The sequence below is a fragment of the Penicillium expansum genome, assembly GCF_000769745.1.
Source record: "Penicillium expansum strain MD-8 chromosome Unknown contig362, whole genome shotgun sequence".
In the NCBI taxonomy this organism is placed as follows: domain Eukaryota; kingdom Fungi; phylum Ascomycota; class Eurotiomycetes; order Eurotiales; family Aspergillaceae; genus Penicillium; species Penicillium expansum.
The window spans coordinates 129149-145576 of record NW_015971526.1 but is presented as its reverse complement, the minus strand read 5'-3'; the positions used below and the strand labels follow the sequence as shown (position 1 = coordinate 145576).

The 16428-nt window shown below is 48.4% G+C and overlaps 8 protein-coding genes across 8 annotated transcripts; 4 read left to right on the top strand and 4 right to left on the bottom strand.

Annotated features, from left to right (window-relative positions):
- Window positions 1-521: 521 nt before the first annotated feature.
- Window positions 522-1465, top strand: PEX2_103600 (Zinc finger, C2H2; the record flags this gene model as incomplete). Its single annotated transcript, XM_016747630.1, has 3 exons — window positions 522-1006; window positions 1073-1201; window positions 1261-1465. The coding sequence occupies 3 exons, from the start codon at window positions 522-524 to the stop codon at window positions 1463-1465; spliced, it is 819 nt and encodes a 272-aa protein (XP_016593116.1).
- A 671-nt stretch (window positions 1466-2136) lies between these two features.
- On the top strand, window positions 2137-3623 carry PEX2_103590 (uncharacterized protein; the record flags this gene model as incomplete). Its single annotated transcript, XM_016747629.1, has 2 exons — window positions 2137-2770; window positions 3010-3623. The coding sequence occupies 2 exons, from the start codon at window positions 2137-2139 to the stop codon at window positions 3621-3623; spliced, it is 1248 nt and encodes a 415-aa protein (XP_016593115.1).
- A 521-nt stretch (window positions 3624-4144) lies between these two features.
- Window positions 4145-5710, top strand: PEX2_103580 (Tim22-complex subunit TIM54; the record flags this gene model as incomplete). The annotated part of the gene is made up of 2 exons (XM_016747628.1): window positions 4145-4235; window positions 4299-5710. The coding sequence occupies 2 exons, from the start codon at window positions 4145-4147 to the stop codon at window positions 5708-5710; spliced, it is 1503 nt and encodes a 500-aa protein (XP_016593114.1).
- Window positions 5711-6188: 478 nt separating this feature from the next.
- Window positions 6189-8807, bottom strand: PEX2_103570 (peptide alpha-N-acetyltransferase complex A subunit NAT1; the record flags this gene model as incomplete). Its single annotated transcript, XM_016747627.1, has 3 exons — window positions 6189-6643; window positions 6698-8665; window positions 8726-8807. 3 exons carry the CDS (start codon window positions 8805-8807, stop codon window positions 6189-6191), a joined length of 2505 nt encoding a protein of 834 aa, XP_016593113.1.
- Window positions 8808-9451: 644 nt separating this feature from the next.
- On the bottom strand, window positions 9452-10097 carry PEX2_103560 (MIX23 family protein; the record flags this gene model as incomplete). The annotated part of the gene is made up of 2 exons (XM_016747626.1): window positions 9452-9957; window positions 10025-10097. 2 exons carry the CDS (start codon window positions 10095-10097, stop codon window positions 9452-9454), a joined length of 579 nt encoding a protein of 192 aa, XP_016593112.1.
- A 455-nt stretch (window positions 10098-10552) lies between these two features.
- PEX2_103550 (putative formamidopyrimidine-DNA glycosylase) lies at window positions 10553-11720 on the top strand (the record flags this gene model as incomplete). The annotated part of the gene is made up of 2 exons (XM_016747625.1): window positions 10553-11145; window positions 11201-11720. The coding sequence occupies 2 exons, from the start codon at window positions 10553-10555 to the stop codon at window positions 11718-11720; spliced, it is 1113 nt and encodes a 370-aa protein (XP_016593111.1).
- A 263-nt stretch (window positions 11721-11983) lies between these two features.
- On the bottom strand, window positions 11984-13093 carry PEX2_103540 (alpha/beta hydrolase family protein; the record flags this gene model as incomplete). Its single annotated transcript, XM_016747624.1, has 1 exon — window positions 11984-13093. The coding sequence occupies one exon, from the start codon at window positions 13091-13093 to the stop codon at window positions 11984-11986; it is 1110 nt and encodes a 369-aa protein (XP_016593110.1).
- Window positions 13094-14985: 1892 nt separating this feature from the next.
- Window positions 14986-15993, bottom strand: PEX2_103530 (uncharacterized protein; the record flags this gene model as incomplete). The annotated part of the gene is made up of 1 exon (XM_016747623.1): window positions 14986-15993. The coding sequence occupies one exon, from the start codon at window positions 15991-15993 to the stop codon at window positions 14986-14988; it is 1008 nt and encodes a 335-aa protein (XP_016593109.1).
- Between the last annotated feature and the right edge of the window lie 435 nt (window positions 15994-16428).

Below are 16428 nucleotides of genomic sequence, written 5' to 3'. Positions count from 1 at the left end.
TTCCGGTGGAGGTTTGAATGGTCCCCCTCTTTGGTTCGCATGCAATTAACAGCTTGGAGTATGAAGTAAAGTATAAAGTAATATATATATATCTTTTTCGATATCAATATTAACTAAAAGCCAAAAAAAAAAAAAAAAAAAAAAAAAAAAAAAAGGATCTGAAGATCTACCGGACGATCCCAGAGCCTCATCCACGTAACCCTCTGCACATCTAAGCACCTTCTTTGAACTCACCGCCGTATTAGGAGCACTCATTTTGCCCCTGACAACCTAAGTGGCCCCGCTCACTTAAATCCGTCTACTCCGTATGCGGGTTCAACCTAATACCTAGGTGGCCCCGCTCACTCCATAGAGTCTTTATTCTCTAATTTTTGAAGCTACCATGGGGTAAGGAGATCCATGTCTCCCCAGCCCACCGCAAGAGGTATATATCTTACCTCGAGGCGTCTTGGGTGATTAAGCTGCCCTTCTTCCTGCCAATTCTGTTTTTGTCTTCTACTTTTTTGGTGACGAGATCTACAATGGCACATTTATACGACCACGATCTAGCCAATCCGAACCAACTTGACAACAATGGATTGACTCTAGATGACGCCAATCGTGACCATGATTATTATGCTTATCAATTATATATGGACGCTGGCTTGCCCATGTCGACCACTGTTTATACTCAGTACGACCAGAGCGAGAGTCAGCCCTGGATCTATGCAGACTCAAATACCAATCAATCACGTCCACGGAACGGCGTTCAATCAAATCCTTTTGGTCAGACTCCAATTTGGAATGCCATGCATCACCCTACAGTCGAGGGATATAATGTTCTCGAGGGCTCGCACACGAGCGTTCCCTACACCGGATACGATCCCACTCAAAGCTATCTCCATACTCCTGCGGCCGTCCCCTCTGTGCATGCGCATATGAACCTACAGCCATACAACGGGGGCGACATTCAATCTGCGGGACAGGCGACATCTTCCAGGTACCTTGAGAACCAACTGAGCGAGGGGTAAGCTATCTACCCATGGTCACTACCGTGAGAAAATATTTCATGTCTCGCTAACCATCACTCCAGGAACTGTCAAGACACCGTACAATGCTATTGGAGGAACTGTGGGCACTACTTGATCTTTCCTGACAATAAAGCGCTGATGTACCACGTCGAAATGGTTCATATCAACCCGCGGAATGACGGAGATCAAGAGTAAGATTATCATGCTTCACTGAAACGAAACCATACTAATACTATATTTGTTGTCTTAGGAACCACGGGGGCATATCGAAATGGAAATGCAGCTGGAAGGACTGCACTTCTTCCATCGGTAAAAAGTCGTCAATGGTGCGCCATGTCAAAACTTTGCACATCGAGAAGGGCGCATTCCCTTGTCCTCTTTGTGGCCGTCTCTGCAACCGCAACGATAACTTGGTGGACCACATGAAGACGGCTCATTGGGCTCTAACCCGGTGAAACCACTGTGGGTTTGGAGAGGCGGTTTATTCAAAGCTTGGGGGCTGTTCGAAACTACGAATATGTCATATGGATGAAAGGCAGAGTACGTGAAAATAAGGATACTTTTCAATCAAATGAGCGTGAGCTTGCTCTTTTTTTCTGCGTGGTCGATGTAGCATCGATTTAAGCTTCTCTCCGGGCCTATATGCCCGTCTGAAATCACTGGATAAAACAAATACTAACCACTAGGTGATGATTCAAAGATATTGGGTGATGTAAATTTCCTACCATGCTGACTGTATACACTGTCCAATATAACCAAAAAAAAATGAGAAGAAGCATTACTACTAGTCATATACAAGGAGTTGCCAGTCCTAAAGAATAGATTGATAAATATGAAAAGTTAGTCATCTCATACTTAGATAGGTAGTATATATCTACTGTGTACGTAAAGTGACAGAACTCAGGGGAATTGGTATCATTGGGCCACCCCGCTCTTCTAAAGGTTTGAAATATTATCAAAGTATATGTACACGTGTAAATATCAACAGTGAACACCCTCATGTTATGAGATTGCTCTCTTCCTTTTTTATAAGAGATCTAAACCTTTGACAACTCTCCCATGTGTTCTTTTTATCTAGCCCATCCCTCCCGAGATATCCCTTTTATCCCTTCCCGAGGTCACCACCATGGCTTATCAACTTACGAAAAAAGACCTCAGAGGAACATTTGAGGATTCGGCTACCATTGTGGCCGCCAAAAACCCGAACCCAGCCGTCCTGGAAGCTCTGTTAAAACGTTATTTTACTCACCTTGAGTCCGTACCTACTGGTCGTGAGGACCGAGCCTTAAAACAATGGTCCCCCAATGCCAATACCATGGGCGCTATATACGGTACGTACGATTCTCCATTGACTGTCGCCATTCGAGCAAATATACCTGAGAATGTCCGGGCACTGCTAGCCGCCGGCGCAGACCCTACAGGCATTACGCTGCAAGATTTGTCTGACTATGCTGTGCGATTTATTCGTGGCCGGGACGCTAAAACTGACATGTCGAGTTTCGCTCTCTGTCCTCCGCGGGAACAAATACTAGCGGTGACAGAGGCCAAAGGAATCACCCGGCAGACCCAGCCCTTGACCCAGGCCGAATTTGATGAGCGGAGCAAAGGGTTCCCACGCTTTTGGACGGAGCCGAATGTTCCTGGTCAGCGATTGCGACTATCAAAAGCCCTCACGGGATTAGATGTGGCTGCTGGGCTTGGAAATGAGAATCCTTTTAGTCTGGTTCGCAACGCAGGAGCAGATGAATCTGCCTCGCTAAGTATCTCGGACGCTAGTCGAGCTGATTTTGAGGATACCAAGCCATCTTTCATGAGCACTTCCTCTCCAGTCCATGAGGCTATCAAAGCTGGCCAGCCCGAAATGCTTCATAAATTGCTCCACGTGTATGGCTACTCTCCTAACTACTGCCCCGTCGCGACTCCAACAGCCGCTCTACCGCCACTCTCTTTTGCACTTCTTCAATGCGATCCACATGACCGGACATCTGGTCATGTATAGTGCACCTCCTCCAGCACCCAGACCTCGATCAACACCTACGCTCTCCTATTTTCGGGATTCACCCGCTCCACTTGGCGGTTGCCCGTCACGATCCGGACCTCCTATCCCGCCTACCTATTCCACTCCCTACCGCAGGGACCACGGCGTTAGGACTCAACCTACTCCACATCGCACCTCTCACCTTGACTGAGAATATCAACAAGAAAAATCCAGATTCTGTTCAGAGTATTCACTGCGCCCGCACTCTTGACTCCAACTGGCTATCGCATGCATTCCCCAGCCCCATACACTTAGACCCGAAGGGAAGGCTTGGTTATGGGCTTGTGAGGCCGATTCCAGGTCAATATATCGAGCCAACAATACCGCTCACCTCAATGGAACAAGAGGCCCAGCTTAGTACCTTGCACCTTCTTGTACGGGTCATGGGCGTCAATGTGCGTGCACAAGACGCCGATGGAAATACTGCTTTGCATTACCTGGCTGCCACGATGAATGTAGATCCTAGGGCTTTGCAGTTGCTTAGAGATATGGAAGGTGGTGAGGCTTACAATAACAGCAGAAACCGAGTGGGCCTGACGCCGCATTCCCTCTGGGAAAGTAACAACGAGGCATGATCGTCAAGGGTCAGACTAGAGATGAATCGGTGATAGCAAATTATAAATCTAGAACACAGTCTTACGAAAATGATGTTGTAAATTTGTAAGAGCGCTCGTATCATCCAGTTTTTCAGGAACACAAGTTGACTATTTTATGGTGAATAGGGTTATATTTTACTCCATTCCTGTGGTAGGACAACGCTAGTTTTCTGTAGCAAGGATAAAGCTTTGTGAGGGTCATGCCGTGTTACTAGGCAGTTGCTTCTTCTGCGATTCGCCTAGATCATCGAAACACCCCTACGAAGTTCAAATCAAGGACCAAAAGTGCTTAGAGAACAGAACAACCGAGGCAAGGAGCCTGAAATACATGTCACATCTCACAGGAGTCACCCCCCGACGGTGTAGGTCGGGTAAGTTTTATATAATGTCACGTGAATAATCGGGATAAGGTAATCCCGAGATAACAATTTTCCCCGAACGAGCATCCCCCGGGTGTACTTTATTTATACGTATAGACCATTTCTCCATTATACGGCTCAATGGCAGACTCCTCGAGCTCTGCTGCGCCCTCTGGCGCTAGCAAACCCCAGGCGGCCCCAAAGCCGCCTAACCCAGCATTCAAAATGATGGGTACGCCTCTGTTCCCCAGATTTGAACGATCCAAAAAAATGCTAATACCGATGTGATCAACAGGCCTCCCTAATATGCGGTTCAAACTGCCCTCTCGCAACTGGATGATCTTCTTTACTGTCACTGGATCATTCGCCGGTGCTCTTATATACGATCGTCGGGAGAAGCGTCGCGTGCAACAAAAGTGGTCGGAACTCGTGGCTCACATCTCGAAAGAAACTCTACCAGTCGACCAGATGCGCCGGAAGATGACAGTATACTTGGCTGCGCCACCAGGGGATGGCCTGCGTGTGGCCCGGGATCACTTCAAGGAATACGTCAAGCCCATCCTTGTGGCCGCGGCGTTGGACTATACGGTTGTTGAAGGGCGACGTGAGGGCGACGTGAGAGCCAATACGGCGGAAAACATCCGCAAGCTGCGCCGAAAGGCCGGAGAACCTAGCTCAGCCGCCGAAGAGGTCGGTGTGGATGCAGTCGTCGCTGCCACCCGGGCACACATTGGGGTTACTGACGAACCGGGCCCCAAGGGCGACTTGGTCATCGGCCGACACACCTGGAAGGAGTATGTCCGGGGCTTGCACGAGGGCTGGCTTGGACCGTTGGATGCGCCAGCTCCGCCCCCCGAGGAGTTGACCGCGGATACATCGAAGGACGTCAGTGTGGAGAAACCCGTTAGTCTCGCGAACCCCGAGATTGCCAGCATCGATTCCCCCGAATTCTCCGAAGAAAAGAAAGACGAAATCCCTGAGCCTAAGATCGAGGAACCCAAGAAGGAAGAAGAGAAGGAAGAAGAGAAGCCTGCTAAGCCAGCCGGTCCTACTTCTGCATACATCTACCCCAGCGAATATTCATCCGCCATCCTCCCCCACACCATCCCCCAATCCTTCGACAGCTCCACCCCAGTCGAATTCCCCCATCTCCTTGGCTTCTTGAACACCCCGATCCGAGTTTACCGCTTCCTCACACAACGTCACCTTGCCGAGGATGTTGGGCGCGAAGTTGCCGCACTTGTCCTCGCAAATAGCGCACGACCATACCGCGAAAACGCCCTCAGCGCAGACTCCGAACCCACCGCTGCCAGCGTTGACCCCACACCTTCTACTGACAGCTCGTTCACCGACCTTCCCCCTCGCAACTATGAGCAGCAGACCGTAATGGAGGCTGCTGAAAGTGAGTGGCACAAGTCTGTGCACAAGCGCGACGAAGACGAGAATGTGAAGGAGCGCGAGTGGCTCGATGATATTGTGCTTGATCAGCGCATTGCCTCGCGCATGCAGCGCGCCACCCTTTCTCCGGAAGATGAGGCGCGCTCTCAGCGCATCGCCGAGCAACAGGAATACATTATTGGCGAGGAGCGACCGGCTCCCGTGCCTTTCTGGAAGCGCATGTGGATCGATTACGGCTACGGCGAGAGTGACGAGGCCCTGAGACGTAAACCCATTTTGGGTAACATCGACGGAGAAGACGTGCAGTAAAGAGATCTTCGGACGTTTTCTGCCTGATCTTCACAATTTGAAATTTGGTTATATACTATAACGGTTATGGGATGGATTCTTCCCTGGCATTCAGCACGGCATGTGTTGGTCTTTTTGTTTAGCATATTGCGACTCCCTCCTCGGCTTGTATATTAATGGCGTTTGATGTCCCATTTTAGAAATGTACATTGATGGAAACAGTGTTTTTGAATTTTGAAGTAGACTTTTCTACGTTTAGTCCTTGCTTGATTGGCAATAGATACTGGTACATTGGATTCCCCCAGCACCTGTATACTCACTCCACTTGGCATCGGCCAATACCAGAGTATATTTGCTCATCCCGTGTCTTTCTCTATGTTTTAACCTTCTTTTGTTATCCCAACTCCTGCAACAACGTTATATTGCTAGGCAGCTAGGCAACTCATGATCGAAGCGGGAATGGGGGTGGGAGTCCATACGGTCCTCCATTCATATGAAATCAGTTCAGCTCGAAGACAGAAGACTCGGGCCACTTCTTGTTCGCCTTCTCGGCGTAAGCAGTCTTATCACTGCCCCACTTGTTCAGAATGTCCAAAGCGGTGACAGCCTCGTCGATAGTGATCTCGGGGGAGTCGAGGGTGGCAAGCAGGTCTTGCTCGCACTGCGGCTTGGATTCAGGGTTCAGGAGTTGACGACCAGACAGGCCGGCGTGCACGTGTGCGACGCTACCCTTGTTAGCCGAGAGGTAAGACTCATTCCACTCTTCGAGCTTCTGGGTCTTTGGGAGCAGCTTGTCAAATTCGGCATTGACAACCTCGGCAACCTTTTCGGGAAGAGGCTCGGCAAGGCTCTCGAGCGACTTGCGGAAGCGAAGCAATTGAAGGTGGAGAGTAGGGTTGGAGGGATCGATGGAATGGGCGGCCACAAGGCACTTGATGGCAAGGAGGTGCTTGTCTATAAACGTATTAGCATAAGGGTCTCGTCTTAGAATATACCAAATTAACTCACTCTGTCTAGAGTAAACCTCAAACCCGAGGCACTGGGCTTCGATGTTCTGAGGGCTGGACTCAAGCAACGGGGTCAAGAACTTCATGGCATCCTTCAGAGGATCCTGAGTTTGGACCAGGGTGTTGCCCAGAGGATCGTCATCTTCCTTCTTGGTCTCTCCATCAGTAGGCTTGGCAGTAGCGGCGGCCGCTTTCCTGGCCGCACGCTTGTCGGACTCGATCTTTTCCAAGCGCTGCTGCTCCTTCTTGGCCTTCTTGAGAGCCTTCTTCCTCTGGCTCTCATCGGTAGAATCGATTCCATTAATTCCGCTGGGCATCGGTCCGTGGACGAGATCCGGCTGGTCATGAAGAAGTAGATGGGCCTTAACGGCGCCGAGAGCCATTCGTGTGTAGAAGGGATGCTCGCGGAGGCGATCTTCCCAGCGCACCATGTCGACGTAGGCCCTGATCATTCCCTTGCGGAGAGAGAAGCCGTGGAAGTCGAACTGATCCTCCTGCCAGGTATCAAAGATGTTGTGAACCGAGTGGAAGCGCTTCAGAGCAAGACCAAGCTTTTTCTGTCGGAGGAACGCCTCGGCGTCCTCAGTCAAGAACCAGGTGCACTGCATCTCGTGGAGATCACCCAATGTGCCACCGACAGTCTCGTTGCGAGTGAACTTGCTCATGAGTTCTAGACCCTTCTCATTATCGTTGTTTCGGAGCACGTATTTGGCCGCCTTTGTGTTGATATGGCGATCCTTCTCATCTAGCAGACGAGCCTTCTCCATCTCTTCTGCTGCCTTTCCTGGGTTTCCGTAATGCTTCCAAATGCGCGCCTTGGTCATCTGATATTCCACGGCCTTTGGTGACAGTTCAATGGCCTTCTCAACGTTCTCCATGGCCTTGGGGAGGTTGCGGCTGAGGTGATAGTTGTAGTGTTGAGCCAGGAAATAGTATGTGCATGGCAGGAACTCGTTCTTGTCCCCGTTCGACTCCGCAGAGCCGTTTGCTGCCTTTTCAGAGAGATATCCCTCCACTAATTCTTGTACAACATCACGCTTAGCTGGGTTGACGTAAAGCTGCTTGATGTTCACAAATAATGAAGGAACGCCCTTCTTCAGCATGCGCTGCAGATAGGTGTCAGCGGCCTGCTTGAATTCCTCTCCTTCTAAGAAATCGAGAGGAATGCGACGAGCAGCATCGCAGCGAGGGTTTTTCTCCACCCACTCATCGTATAGAGCCTTCAATGCTTTGTGGTCACTTTCGGGAATCGCCTTTGCCTTGATCAAGCCATTGTAGTAAATCGAGTTGTCTGGGTTGCGCTCCAGGAGAGCTGTATAAGCGGCCTCCGCATCGGCCTTGCGGTCCAGTCGCAAAAGATAATCCGCCTTCATCTCCATGACTGCGAGTACATCGGTGCATCGGTATCCAACAGCCTCGAGGTGCTCCAGAGCTCGTTCGATGTTTCCGGTCTCCGCAATGATCGTGTTCTTGTACAAGGTGGCCTCCGAGTTCTCCATATCGGCGACATGTGGTATGGCACCCTTCAAGGTCTCCTCGTAGGTAGTAAGAACCTTCTCGGCCTCTGCCAAGTCCCCGGCCAAGTGATGAGCGATCGCGAGCGCTGTCCAGTTCTGGCGGAAGCCTGGACGAGTTTGCAGCATCGCACTACGGCTCTTAATGTATCCCTGGTAATCCCGCATCTGCATCTGGAGCAGAGCCAGATCACGCTGGATGGGTTGCGACTCAGGCTCGAGACGCAGGGCAAATCGGTATGCTTTAATTGCCTCCTCGTAGTTCTTCTCCTGGCGCAATAGCAACCCGTACACGTGCCAGGTGATGTGCGACTTCATATCATTCTGGAGAGCCTTCTTAGCGAGTGCAAAGGCTTCCTCCAATTGCCCTATCTGACTCATATTCAGAGCCTTCATGGCTTGTGTATCGCCATGCTTGGGGTTTTTGCGAAGGACCTGGTCTGCTGTCTTGATGCCTGTGAAGTAAAACGTCGTTAGACAGGCGGAGGTGGGTTAAGGACACTTTAGAGGCCAACCTTTCTTATACTGTTTCATCTCAAAGTGGTGAACCACTTGACGAAACAAGGAATGGTCCTTGGTGCTCAATGTTTCCGGCATTGTGGGCGATGCTGACGTCGAGGGACCTGACTTGTGCGAGTGAGGAATCGATGTGTGCGGGGGACAACTTCTCCGAGTCCGATCTTGGCAGACCTAATGGGCCGATAAGATAGCGTGCACCAACTTCTTCAGAAGCAGGTAAAGCAGACTAATTTGGGGCTTTAGACTAAGTTAAATACATAAAATCATTGACTCTATGCTTTTAGTTGGCATATGGTGTGAAATTCATATATTGTGATGCGCACGTGGTTTGTTATGTACATGTAATGCAACTTTTGAATGACTTTAAGAGGACAACGAAAAAGCAACACACTATTTTATTATGTGCTAAACTTCTATACGTTGAAATTGAAAGGATTGTTCATTTACTCGTTAAAATCTCAAAGTCAACCACAGGGTATAACAAAAGCCACTGCTCTTAAGTAGTATCTCCGGACTATATACCATACCACTCTCTCTCCCTTTCCATACAACATAAAGCCCAATCTAGTCTATTGCAAAGCAAGGGAGAATGTAGAATAACAGAGAAGTTCATGTCAGGACTGTTCAAATATGTACAATTTGGGGTGAGGCCCCCGGAGTCTAAAGAAGAGTTGAGTTATAGAGCGATCCTAGTGTACTGTGGTACTCCACTGCCAGAGGAGCTATTTCTGATGCAAATGGCGCCAGCCATCGAGAGCTTCTTCCCAGGTAGAAGACGATCCATTGCATTTTTCTGACACCATCCCCCACGTTCGGGCCCGAATGATCTCTTCAATAGTGCGCTCATTGCGAATTAGATTGGCCAATGACTCAGTCCGAGCTTCACGTGGAAAGAAGCGCGCAGAGTACGGGTCCAGACGCTCATCAACTTCCCGTTCTCGGTCTCTGGCGGATTCTGTTTGCCGAAGAATCAAATCAGGATCGTTGGGATCCGGACTCGTAGCCACACCAGCGCAATAAGTGAGAACGTCTGATCTAGTTTGCCATGAGGGAAATAACACATTATCCTTGAAGCTCTCGCAGGCTGCGGAGTTGATCCGAGATTTAGACTCAGTTTGTCGTAGTGCTGTTGATGATGGGTCAAATCCTTCCTTGGCTGGTGTGATCAACGCGTTCAAGTTCTGTGTGATCGAGTCATCGATGGTAGATCTTGAGAGTCGGAGAAAGTCTGAAAAAAAATATAGCAAAGTTAATATAAGCTGGTATCAAGACCTCACCTCACATTTCAAACGAACCTCTGAGTAGTCTCTCGTCAAAACAGAATCGAGGCGTCAGCGCCGGAGCAGCTGTGGATGAGGCCTGTGACATCTTGCCACGAGTTTCCCCCCCAGATTCTCGATTCGATGTGATCCAGAACCACTCCAGTTTGTAATGAGGATCTGTGTGGCGTTATTGATGGCGGTAGGTCGGCTAACAGCGCTGTATAGCGTAGCTTCAATAATTTGTGATGTTGAAGTATATTCACTAAGACGCAGTATTATCTGCTATAAGACGAGTGACGAACTGATAGTTGTCAACATTCGTGAACTGCCCAAGCAAGCTCTCCGTGGACCACCGGCGTCATGCCGTAATCAGCCCCAAGCTTCGGGGCTGTTTTGGGACTAGCGCATTCAATTATATGCACGTGACAGCGCGTATTGGCGTCTAGGAGGGTCGCGTCCCTGCTTATGCCAGATCATCTTTCAGAGAAAAAGCACTTGTACATGCCCTCGAATTCACTTATTGCATATTTTAACCATTGATATTGGAAATAGCGTACCGACATGCCTGAGCTAGCAGAGGTCCACCGCATTGTGCATTTCATTCGTGAGCACCTGGTTGGGAAAACGCTGTCCAAAGTACAAGCCCAACATGATGATATTATATTTGGCAAAGTTGGCACTAGTGCCACCGAATTCCAAAAGGCTATGCAAGGGAAGAAAATCGTGGGAGCAGGCCAGCAAGGGAAATATTTCTGGATCACAATGTCTTCACCACCACACGCTGTGATGCACTTTGGGATGGCAGGTTGGTTGAAGATCAAGGATGCCGACACATACTACTACCGAACCGACAAGCCTGCAGATCAGGAATGGCCCCCCAAATATTGGAAATTTTTGCTGGAGACAAGTGACGAGCCGAAAACAGAGGCAGCATTTGTGGATGCCCGCAGGCTTGGTCGCATTAGACTGGTGGATTGCCCCGCTGATGAGATTCGAAATCATACTCCGCTCAAGGAAAATGGACCTGATCCAGTCGCCGATAAAGATACTGTGAATGAAGCATGGTTGACAGAGAAGCTGGGAAAGAAGAAAGTGCCGATCAAGGCTCTTCTGCTCGACCAGGCGAATATCAGTGGTATTGGAAATTGGATGGGGTAGGTCTTCCAGTCATACAAAATCATGAAATATACAGGAGCTGATTATCTTCAGGGATGAGATTCTCTATCATGCCAAGATACACCCAGAACAATACAGCAACACTTTGGATGCCGATCAGATCAAGGCGTTACACTCTGCCATTCATTATGTTTGTTCCACATCTATTGGTGTACTGGCAGACTCAGAGAAGTTTCCCGAGCACTGGCTTTTCAAGCACCGCTGGGGCAAGGGGAAGAAGAACCAGCCAGCCGTCCTACCTAATGGGGATAAGATCACTTTCCTCACTGTTGGGGGTCGAACAAGTGCCATTGTTCCAGCTGTCCAGAAGAAGACCGGTCCGGTCGCCAAAGATATTGATGAAGACGCTGCAAAATCCACACCAGCCAATTCGAAACGGAAACGTGTGGCACTAAAGAAAGAAAGCGACTCCGAAGCGGAAGAAATGACACAGACAAAGAAGCGAGCAACTCCGAAACAAAAGAAACCCACTGTAAAGAGTGAGTACTTTGAAGAGGAGAAGCCCAAACCTGCCGTTGTTGGCAGAAGACGATCTACCCGTACGTCCAAGTGAGGTGTATATGAAACTCAGGTAGTTACTAGCGACTGCATTTGAATCCATAATAGTTCTGTATTTTCCATCGCGATCTCAGCATTCTGCTGTAAGGAAATAGACTCTACTTAGGTCAAATGCAACATCATATGACAAACTACTCCCACCTAAATTATATTGATGCAGTAACTTGCAAAGAATGAATCTAGACAACTTAATTGCCACAAGGGAGGCAATATAAAGAAGGTAGTATACGAGTGAATTCATGTAAATCAAACAAGCAGTTATTGGTCTTTACCCTTTTCCTCGCGTCGGTCTTGGGATGGCACTTGTTTTACTGGCAGGTCAACCCTATCCTGAAGAAATCTCAAGATATCCTCAATCTCATCATCCACACGATACCAATGTCCTAGTCCCTCATAGGCCTTCCAAGTCACATCCATCCCCAAACCGGCCGAAAGAACATGAGACATCTTTCTCCCGAGTTCCACGGAAACCTTTAGGTCTTCAGAACCGTGGCCAAGAAAAACCGGCGTTTGTAGATGATGGAAACCTGACTGTGGTTGCGATTCCTCTGGTGAATGATCATTTGATGAGATCATTGGGAGATCAAGAATATCTCGGATGTGGTTGATAGCGTGGTCAAGCAGTGAAGCTTCTTCCTCGTCGTCAGCAATGGGATCGAAATCATCATGCGCAGAGCTGCTTCTTTTGAACGGGTCGTCATCCAAATCAAGTTCCGAGAACGCATCTGTGTCTAGTTCTTCGTCGCTGTTGGGCCGCTGCATAGCTGCTTCTTCATTTTCTGAGTCTGAGTCTGAGTTCTCATCAGTCTGAGCCTCCTGGTTGTCTCTAGCCGACGTAGGAATTTCGCCGCATCGGAGAATTTCTTGCAGTTGCTGCTCAAAGGGCAGCCATCCACTCATCCCAACGAATGCTCCGATCGTTCTTATTTTACTGGCGTCGAGCCAGCCGCCTAGCAGAGTGAAGATACCCGCAGCACAACCTTGACTTAGCCCCCATAAGATGATTTTTTTATGGCTGCCCGCGCCCAAGATGTGAACCTCTTGGCTGATTAAGTCACAAATCAATTCAGCGGTCTCACAGAGCCCTTCGACTTGCAGATCTGTTCTTTCTCCAGGGTCATCAATTGAGTAGTTGTCAAACCACTGGTTGATAGGCATCTTTTTGAACCTTGTTGCCCGCCGCTTACTTGCAGTCGGGAAGACGAATTTCACTGTGGGAAGACGAGCTTGCAGGCTTGCATCGGCAAGAAGTACATGGCCGAAGAGATTTGCATTACTGCCTCTTCCATGGAGCGAAATAACAGTGTGTGTATGCTCTTCACCTAGCGGGGGAATGACTAGAGGGGCGGGGTATGTATTCCGTGGCATTTTGAAGGATTGAGAAGGACAGAGGGCGATAGGAAAAGCGACAAAGGAAGGACAATTTGAAATAGTTATTTTCGATTCAATGCCAAGGATTAGTTTCAAAAGTTTCTTTGTTGTTATTATTTTTATTCCGATGTTATCAATAGCCATCCCATGCAGGGTAGTGAAATAGGCAACAAGACATGCGCAATAAGAAGCGTATAGATCAGCCTACCTATAAACGGCCATACTCACCTCTATCCCTGACAATGGGCTTCAAATCACATATTTCTTCGAGCTAACAGCGAAACATATGTAAAAACTATATATGTCAACCCAATTGTTAATGATTATATTCATGTCAACGCCGGACAATAGGCTTTATATCGCATAGTTCTATCTTTCGCTCATAAAGAGTTTTGTCTGTCATTGTATGTCATGGAATAGCATCAGTGAAGGGACACATATATAAGGTCTCCAGACGGCCGCAACCGTTGAAATATATCAGTCTCAAGTCTCGTTCGAATCCTAGTCAACCAGCCTACCATTGAATAACTACAGCCCACCTTCTGAGAAGAAAGAAAGTTTGATTATTTTTGACAGCCAGGATCTCGCTAAACATGGCTGACTCTTGGGACGTCTATGTTGCCTTCTGCCAACGGAGAGGTACTGATCCTTTGCATTGGATGCTTTTGCTCGCTAACCCTGGGTCGATGCGTTGTACATGGTATCACGTCGTCGGAGGTCCTACCCAGAATCGCGAGTATGAGCGCAAGATTCAGGCCGGGAAGAGAATCGACAGTTTCGGTATATCGAGAACGGAATACGTCGGCTGTATTTCCGCAAGCGATATCAACAAGGTGAAATCAGCGGTAGTAGCAGTCCCCGTACAGAATTGCCAGCGCTGGATGGTGGAGGTGCTTGCCGGACTTGAGCGCAAGTGCTTAATTCCTCTTGGCGCCAGCGTTTGTTATCATAGCCAGATTGAGCCTTCTCTTATTGGAGAGACTGAGGATGGCTGGGTCTTGCTCTCTGGAGCCTCTGAGGGCGAACTGACCATTGAAAAACCTGGTAGCAGCTAGATGCAATGGATCAGCAGATGATTGGGGCGAGGATCTGTTGGTAATTGGAAATCATAAAGGTATGTTGCACATCCTCTTTGCCCTTGCTGTTCTTTTTATTATATGAGAGTCTATCACTTGTTTTTCTTTACATGTTTCTTTATCCCTATCTTTTCTGTCTCTACACATTTGTGCATTTTTGCTCAGTCTTGGTCAATGTTTTATTTGGACTTTATAGCTCAGTGTTTGTTGACAATGCAATTTCATTCTCCGGTCAATCTCAAGTCATTCATAGAGAATATAGACATAGATTCCCATCACCCGCCCCCATCACATGTCTTTCCTAGATAGTACGTGTGGTGAAAACGAGCAAGGGGATCGCATATCCGCGTTCGATTATAGTAACAGCAGTCCTAGTAAATTCATGCGAAGGTACTGGCTCATGGTGTCAGTTGATGAAAAGTGGTAAGGAAAGACTGCGACAATGATGGATGAAAAAGATGGGTGAAAGTTGTTACAAGAGCAAAGAAGGGTGATTGGATTAAATCCACATGAAAGTAATGGCGGACTGGAGTAAATTTCCTAAAGAACGCCTGAAACCTGTTGAGGTGATATATCAGGACAAGGAACCGGAAGAAATGTATGTATTGTCGAAGGAACTGTGAGAACGCCTATACCATATATATAACCATTTACAAGGGCCGTGGATCTAATATCCCGGACCACATCTTCAATACGCAATTTGATTCGAAGATTCGTGTAAAATTTGCACCTGTCTCAAAAGTCCCAAACCTCTCCTGGGCAAGTGGGAAGAATTATGTAACAAAGAGCAATGGAATTGGATTTTAAAACTCATCACATGCTCAAACCATCTAATACCTCTCTGAAAATTCCAAGATTGTTCTCAGTTGGAGAGTCTCTAATTACAAAATGAATGCGCTCAAACCAACCCTTGAACTCTTTGTTCATGAGAACTTCATACCAGCATTCGGCCACCTCCTCAGTGGGATGGCGAAAGGCCCCACAACCAATGGCACCGAGGACCAAGCGGCGGTGATTGTTGTGTGCTGCCGTGCGCAGAATCAATTTCATCTTGGCTATCATGAGATATCGCTGTGCCAAGTCCACGTACGTGGATCCGTCGGCGGTCAACTTAGGCCCGCTCCGTGCTGCCATGCTGATAACACTGACAGTGGGATTCAAGTGTAGCTTGTTGTGCGCCGACATGAAGCTATACTCGTTTTCCACGCTATTTCGGAAAACAATCACATTAGGTGAATAGAGGCCCTCCAGATCGTGCAATGGGTAGAACCGGGTATGGAGAGTATCAATGAGCGTGCTTCGGTAGCAAAGCTGTTCCTCCTGGGCTCTAGCACCATTGAGCCAGCCCCCACCAGGGACGAATGCATTGGCAAAGTTGAGAACACATACGGGCATGGGATCGCTGGTTTTGCCAGCATCTTGCATCTCGAGGGCCCGGTCATATGTGTCTCCTTGCAGGACCCTAACCACAGTGGCGACGTTTGGATACTCCACCGAATTACGGTCCAGAACAGGAGCGGTCCATCTGTTGACAATATAACCAAACCGAGTCCCCTCCAATTCTGACCTGGACAGAATTTCTCTCGCGGCTTGCAGTGTTGTTGATATCACCTGCTGCATTGCAATGTTTTGAGGCTTGCTAACCCCCTTACTCTTGCCTCCACGATTACCAGGGCGCCGCTTCTCAAGCAGATTGGGCTTTTGGGCCGGGTACTTCTGAAGTACCTCAGGTTCACTTCCAGGTGTAAGTGAAAATCCGGATGCAGTTTCGGGTGGCGAGAGAAGGTCAGGGTTCTCTGACTGACCATCAAGACCAGTCATTTGTGCGTCTTTGGGGCTGCTGGAGCCGGTTGGGAATTTTCCAATCACGGTATCGATGAGTCCAGTGAGGCCACTACTGCTTAGACGACTCTTTCTGCTTGAGGCGGGTGATTTGTTCGCGTATTGGGAACCTATTGATTGTTTGGAACGTGTCGGCCTGGAGATATTGGAGGTATCGGACTGGGAAGGAACCTTCCTTTTCGGCATGGCCTTTCCTGTGTTAAAGGTGATAGATATGCTAAAGAAACAGTAGAGAAGTTGCTAGTTTGACAAAAACGAGGATTCCAGGGGCTCTTTATGGCCCATGTTTACTCTCCATGTTTGCTCACCAATTGGCTAAATGTAATCCAGTATGGTTCCTACATAGTATGAATTGAAAAAATACGAGAAGACAAAGACTCGAGACTCGAACAGTGGAAAGTAGAAGTTGAAAGA